Source organism: Beta vulgaris, chromosome 4, assembly GCF_026745355.1.
Source record: "Beta vulgaris subsp. vulgaris cultivar EL10 chromosome 4, EL10.2, whole genome shotgun sequence".
In the NCBI taxonomy this organism is placed as follows: Eukaryota; Viridiplantae; Streptophyta; class Magnoliopsida; order Caryophyllales; family Amaranthaceae; genus Beta; species Beta vulgaris.
In genome coordinates this window covers 59,964,809-59,972,173 of record NC_079205.1, presented here as the reverse complement: position 1 = coordinate 59,972,173, position 7,365 = coordinate 59,964,809, and the positions used below count along the sequence as shown (strand labels likewise).

The 7,365-nt window shown below is 34.7% G+C and overlaps 1 protein-coding gene across 2 annotated transcripts; it reads right to left on the bottom strand.

Annotated features, from left to right (window-relative positions):
• Window positions 1-3,183: 3,183 nt before the first annotated feature.
• Window positions 3,184-6,577, bottom strand: LOC104890333 (uncharacterized). 2 transcript variants are annotated; one of them, XM_010675774.3, is made up of 6 exons: window positions 6,250-6,577; window positions 4,378-4,450; window positions 4,248-4,307; window positions 3,920-3,967; window positions 3,765-3,821; window positions 3,184-3,665 (listed from the first exon to the last, which is right to left on the bottom strand). In XM_010675774.3, exons 1-6 carry the CDS (start codon window positions 6,480-6,482, stop codon window positions 3,573-3,575), a joined length of 564 nt encoding a protein of 187 aa, XP_010674076.2. In that variant the 5' UTR covers window positions 6,483-6,577; the 3' UTR covers window positions 3,184-3,572. The 2 variants fall into 2 exon arrangements, with proteins under 2 accessions (XP_010674076.2, XP_010674077.2); XM_010675775.3 differs by having other exon boundaries at window positions 4,378-4,447.
• Window positions 6,578-7,365: the final 788 nt, after the last annotated feature.

Below are 7,365 nucleotides of genomic sequence, written 5' to 3'. Positions count from 1 at the left end.
GAGGTCCTTAACCACTCACGCCAAGTCCAGTTGACGTGTCCTAAACTTTGTGATAAGTAAGAGATGATCAACAAATCAAAGAGTATTTAAATAAAATAAAGTCCAAATGATGCCATAGAAAAGATTTTTTTATATGCAAATGTCATAAAAAAGATTAAAGGTGTTACATAGTTTGAAAAATTTAGTTAAAGTTGTAAAATGGTGGAAATTGATTGATTTGGTCCAAATCCGATTCAGATTGTTTGGGACTTGAAAATTTAATTCCAATTCATTCAAACTTTTTGAAAGTTATAGTATCTAGATTTGTTTTCATCCAAATCTAGTTCAATTTTGGAATCAAATTAAAGTCTCTTTCTCTTTTAAACCCAATAAATGTCATTTCTACCATTAAATTAATTGACCCTCAAAATAACTTACTTAAAAGTAATACTAATAAAAATGGCCTTAATTTATTTTCTTTTTAGAAGAAACAATTATCCATTACATACATAACAGACTTTTGAAGTTTTTCCAATTATATCACATCTAGGAAAATATGTGGAATTCATGTTTTGTTTTAATCTTGTCAAACTTAATTCAATGTGACTACTCGAGATTGAATATGAATTATATTTGATGCATTCATATGCCATATTTTGAAGTTTTTCCCACTAATATCACATGCATTGTTGTTAAAATCCCGATCCGAATCTTACGATTCTACGATTTTACGATCCTGGAGTACCTCACCGATCCCGATCCTACGTAGGATCTTAATTTTGTAGGATCTTTCGATCCTGCTCAACCACAAAAAATCACATGGTAGGATCTTAACACGATTCTACGATCCTACGACTCTACGATCCGATCCTACCATATAAAAATCATAAAGTAATTTCACATATTATATTTCTCCTATTAGATTTTGATCGCATGTTATTTCAATCTTATTGTATTGAAAAACTATCATCATTTGCTAACTAAAAAAATCATTATTAATATGTGTAAATTTTTAACATGAGGTTCTCACCATATTTTAGTATAATTATCTCTATTTCACCGAATTCTAGGATCTTACGATCCTACGATCCGATCCCACCGATTCGATTCTACCAGCCCCTACGATCCAAAGTAGGATCCCGATCCTGATAACATTGATCACATGTGAAACATTTATAGCTCAAATGGAATTCAGTTTTAGTCTTCATTTTCTGAATCCAATCTACGATCAAATTAGATCGAATATGGACTATATCCAATGCACTTATATGCATAAATGGCTATATAAAGCTTAACTCGAACTTATATGTGGTTAAAACTCATCTTCAAGTTATCAATCCAAGCTAGATATGTGCCTAGATCCATATCAAGTCAATACCCTGATTGGCCCATATCAATGTGGTGGGTCATGGGTGGATCAAGGTTGGGATAAGCCGACATGATCTAATGACCACCTCTAATTGTATGTGACTTTACATGACCTAAATCAAAAACAATTCACTATTGACATGACTTGACCTGAACCCGAGTTGAATAGCTCACATATGCGCTTAAAGTATGGAGCTGATATAAAAGAATGGGAAAATGTAAACCAGTAACATTGAAGCATATCTCCATATATAAGAGCTTATTAGAGAAGGCTTAAGCAGACTGGATTTGTAATATAGGTTGTTTTACGCACTATGTAAGTCTTGGAAACCATTTACTTGGTAGCCAAGATGAACTAATGTGTGCGCTTCACTATCTAAAAGAAAGTAATCCTAAACTACTACTAGCTACTAAAAGTAACTAAATGTAAGACATTTGATAAGAAAACAAGATATAGTATAACTACATGAAAGATTGAAAGGGAAAAAAACATTTACTCATCAAAGCAATGGGAAAAGCAGGAGAAGTCGAGATAACGGGAAATTAGATAGATGAGGCGGCCTTAGAGTAACTATATATGGAAATCCAACCAAAGAGGCATGAGCCTTGAACCCTAATTAAGCTATGTAACCCTACCATCTTGTAATGTAGTTGCCTCGAAGCCAATAATAATATAAATACATGATGAGTGTCGGCCACCATATGAGAGCTTGTGGTCACTATTATAGATGTGATTTTTTTTTGTTTTGTCTTGTTTGGTAAGGAGAACTTGACTAGTTAGGAAGGTAGAAGGGGTTCCAACTTATCGAGAGCGATAATTAATTAGTAATAAATTTGGTTAGAGATAACTATATATATATATAATAGTGCAATTTGTGTAATGTCATGGTATAATAACGAATGAATTGAGTAAATTTGCTATGAGGTTAAAAGATTGTAAAAATATACTAATATCAAAATTAAGTTAAAAAAAAATCCTATTTTGCTACCCCCCAAAAAAAAACTTTGGAAGAGTAGATAAATTTTGTGTTCACTACCCTTCTTCTCCAAGGTCACTCATTAAAAAGAATATTTGCTCTTCCATTTTAGTTTGAATAACTCAATTATCCTTCTTTTGAGTTCAAACAAATCGATTATCATTGGCGAACTTAGGTCTTCTAGAACCCACATCTTTGATAAGTACAAACTCTTAAGCACTTGCAGAAATTCTCCTTCAAGTGTCCCTCACTTGGTAGGATTCGAACCCCTGACCTTGAGGTCATGAAGTGGAATTGCTACCAAGTGAGCCAAGCTAGACTTGGTACGTGAAATTATATACTCAGGCACATTTGTTGCGTATTTGTGTGAAATCAACACAATTTAAAATGTGCAAAATAGGTGAGGAGCACCTAAAATTAAGTGCTGCCGCAAGTACTATAGAGGCTTTAGTTCCAACAATTCAAATAAAGTTACATTTAGTTTTAATAACATAAAATTAAGTTCCAACAAAGCTATATTCTTTTGTATTGAACTGAACTAAATGTGTAAACTAAACTAAATTTGTCGAACTGAAGAGCATTAAAACTGTGAGAGCAAACTAACTAAACTATGCTGAATTGAACTTAATTTTCCTAAACTAGATTGAATTTATTTAAAAATGAACTGAAATTTAAAGAACAGAGCCTAAGTTCTATTTAGTATTTTAGCTCCAACAGAACAAATATACTCAATTCCAATAAGTTTACCACATATAAGGTGAAGAACATGTAACATATAGGTTTCTGAAATCTAAAAGACATATTTGCAGCCCCAAGTACACAAAAAGTCAAAAATGCTTTGCCATAGAAATATGATTCATTGAAGAAAATCCAATAGAAACTTGAATAAAAACAAGGAAATTAAATTCCCTAATATTACAAATTACCTCAAAAGCACAGATAAAATCCACATAATACAATTATTTAAAAAAAAATATTTGCGCTACATCGCATCAAAATCCAAAATCCTTCCCACTAGTACTTGTAAGAGAGAACTTCTATCTGACAAATAACAAATAGTACATTATACTAGCCCAAAGACAAGCCTAAGCTTACGCACTTGAGAACACCAAACAGAAAGCATGATGCAATTACATGCATACGCAAGGAGCTCACAACCTTGAGTATTCCCACAAAACGTCGAAACCTGTCTGGCTTGCATGCTTCAAAATGGGGTTTAATTTGGCCCTCAAAGAATCCCCAAAGTATTCAATCATAATTGGCATTTAGAAACTTTAGTAACTCATTACGCTTATTCTCTGCATACTTATCTTCCTTTGATTTTTCAAGCTTCATTTTTATCTACAGGAAGTAGCAGCAGATACATCAAACATACGATGACAATCATTATAGATAGGTAGCTATTATCAAAACAGGCCGAATGGTTATCCGTTATCCTACCTTTTTGCCAGATACCACACTGCGACGAACACCGTCATCTTTGTCTCGCCCTAAAAACTGTACGACAAACATGTAAGAAACTTGCAAATTTTTCTTTCACGGAAACAAAAAAAACTTGAAAGAGTAATCAGATAAGTTATGATCCACGTCACAACCTTAGACAGCTGCACAGGGCCGCTACTCCGTCGTTCATCCTGCTCTATCTGTATACAGCTCCCAACGCCAGGCGAAATCCGAGCCAAAACAACATCCAGACAAACCAACCATGCCCAATCATCAGGTCATAGATCCCAGCTCCAATTTTTAAGAGCAAATGAAATAAGAGAGTCAGGTAAGATAACATATAGGAGCCACAAGTACACAAGTAATCAAATGAGATTTTGATCAACACAGACGACTTCTAATAGTGTGTCACTACTATGATTGCTTTAACTCGCTGAGGAAAACAAATTACATGCAACTCTGAGACAAGTGGTGTCCTACCTCTTTCTTGTGCTTGTGACGTTTATGGCTGTGGCTCTTTTCCTTGTCCTTCCCCTTGCTCTGAGAAAGCAGCAGGTCATAAAATGGTATGTGAATTAAATAACAAGAATAAAGCACAAGCCAGTATTACCTTCTTTGTCTTATCATCATGCTTGCGTTTCCTTGAACGACTGGAAGTTTCACGCTCACTTTCTGAAGAGCTACTTGAGACCAAACCCCAAAGAAAACAAACAGTTAACATATTGCTGAAAGTAATACGAAGTCAAGGCATAACCTCAAAGTGAAATTAATGCACACATCAAATTTAGATCGTGTACCTCAATCCAAACTGTGGAAGACAAAAAGCTATGGACAGACACATTAGTGATTTTGATATAAAAAAGATGAAGTTGGATCTCTCTCTCTCTTACACCGTTATCAACAGTTTGTCATACATGTGGGATGTAAACAGTCCTAATCAAATATGAGCAGCTTAAGTAGTTAACAGTTAACTTAAGAGTCTTGGTATGTAAACATCTGCTTGAAGTCTTTCTCATCAGATTGAAGCTATGTTACTCGACTTACTCCATGACGAACTAATCACATTGGCTGAAAATTGTCAAGTCTATACAATGATAGCAAACTCAATATCACTTGGTTCAAAGTTCCCAGAAGACTATCTCATAGGCAACACAATGTCTCACAATATAAGTATTAGAAATTGCTACTTCAGATTCATTATTCACAGATTCAAGAAACAGCCTCTCAGACTATAAGATTCATGGACAACACATTCTCTTAGCAATTGTTTCCCACATCTCTCCTTTGATGTGAGAATAAAAAATTCTAAGCAAACACACGAGGCAGTTCACAATAAAGAACAGGAGTTGTGAGAACTAGAGAGGAAACGTTGATTGAAAATTCACAAAATTATTAACATCCCTTGTTTAGTTAGCAATGAAAATAGTTCGGGAATAAGATAACACTATTCTCTTCTCTTTCATTAGACACACCTTCGTCTTTTTAATTGTTTTAAGGAGCAACCTCATGGAACAGACCTTATTATCCCAGTTCAAAATCAACAAAAGATTTCCATAAACCAAACTTTTCAGAAATCACCTCAAGAGCCCTCATTCTGTTTACGGCCATAAATTCCAACTTCTCAATCAAAGCTTCGTAATCAGCATCGCAACCGTTACTATTTCTTCCAATGTTCAACCATTGTTCCTATTCCTATCATTGCTTCTTCACTTTTACTATCTTCCAGTTATTAAATTTCAAAAACTTAACTAACTTGCTAAAACCTGTTCTTCCTGTTCCTTCTGAGTTGCTAATTGATTCATAGCCAATCAAAAAGACCTCATATACAAATTGCAAGTAATCGATAGATTGAATTAATCAACCCTAATTACATGAAACTACAAATTCCCAAACTATTATTTCCTAATAATGTCATAAATCACAAAAACTTAACTAACTTGCTAAAACCTGTTCTTCCTGTTCCTTCTGAGTTGCTAATTGATTCATAGACAATAAAAAAAACCTCATACACAAATTGCAAGCAATCGATAGATTGAATTAATCAACCCTAATTACATGAAACTACAAATTCCCAAACTATTATTTCCTAATAATGTCATGAATCACAAAAACTTAATTAACTTGCTAAAACCTGTTCTTACTGTTCCTTCCGAGTCGCTAATTGATTCATAGACCATCAAAAAGACCTCATATACAAAAATTACAAGTAATCGATAGATTGAATTAATCAACCCTAATTACATGAAACTACAAATTCCCAAACTATTATTTCCTAATAATGTCATAAATCATGAACCAATTATCCATATCCTCAGCACAAAAAGAGAAAACTCACAGTAGGGCACAAAAATGTCGATTCTTCATTACAATTAGCTAATAACAACAAATAAGAATAAAATCATCCAATAAAAAATCATAAATCAACGAATAAAACCCTAACAATAACAAAAAAAAAAAAGATATGCAGCTGAAATAAATTCACCTATAATCGTCGGAGGAATAAGAGGAGTGAGAATCAGAGGAAGAGTGACGACGACGACGACGTCGTTTTGACTTGGAATGAGATTTGGATTTCCGGATCTTATGGCTCTCACGATGGCGGTTGCTGCTGCTGCGGCGGCGACGGTGGCGGCGATCATCTCTGTCCGACGAAGAAGACGACATCGTCGATGAAGTGTCGGAGGATGATGTCGCCGTCGATGACGAGGCCACCATGATTGAATTAATCGAAGCGTGCGAGAGGAAAAGAGCCTGTTTGCTCAATTTGGATTTTGGACTACAATACACGGCCAACGTAATATTGCTAGGAAATTGGGTGCTTTTATATCCGCATACCCGATGCAGTATCGGGCCCCGTGTTTTTTTTTTGGGGTTGAATTGAACTCTTACTGAATGGAGACCTTATCCGGTTTTCGAAATTCATTTTGGATCCGATTAATTCGAATTCGAGCCGGGTCAGACCACAATTGGGGAGAAAGCTCTCCTAACACACATTGCTGCGTTTTCAGGGCTCGAACTCGAGACCTCTGGTTAAGTTAGAACAGCTCCTTACTAGTTGATCTAAGCAAGTGTTGGTGAACTCTTACTGAATGATCGAACGGAATTGGAACTGTGACATGAATTTATCTGAGCATTGAAGTTAATTGAATTCGTTAGAACGAAACTAAACTGAACTAAATTGAATTTTCATTAATTCAGTCCAAAACAATATGACCTTACTTTTTTTTTTGAGGCCCCCTTTCGTGAACCTCGTGGTAAGGAAAATAATTTCCTAGAAAATGATGGAAATTAAACTCCTGTGTATACCAAACAGCCAATGGATCTCACAGGGGTAATGATACTTTCTTTTTGAAAATATTGATAATGATTAGATTGTGATCTAATTGATAATTCCTGTGTTACTTATAGATGTTCTTACCTGATAATGATTAGATTAAATATTCAAAGATTTTCATTTGCAAATTTGCAAATCAAACTAGGAACATCAATCAACAATAGAGGAAATACATTAAAGTATTTATAGAAAGTGAAAGTATTGGGTCAGACCGTCTGACCATAAGTTATGGTCAGACGAGCCCAACCCAATACTAAAATTCCT

Bases quoted from the DNA above. Each gene is read 5' to 3' on its own strand.
- LOC104890333 (XM_010675774.3), bottom strand. From the start codon at position 6,482: ATGGTGGCCTCGTCATCGACGGCGACATCATCCTCCGACACTTCATCG. The intron at 4,308-4,377 runs GTAATACTGGCT...CTGCTTTCTCAG, and splicing joins ATGATGATAAGACAAAGAAG to AGCAAGGGGAAGGACAAGGA. The intron at 3,666-3,764 runs GTAGGATAACGG...TACTTCCTGTAG, and splicing joins GTGTGGTATCTGGCAAAAAG to ATAAAAATGAAGCTTGAAAA.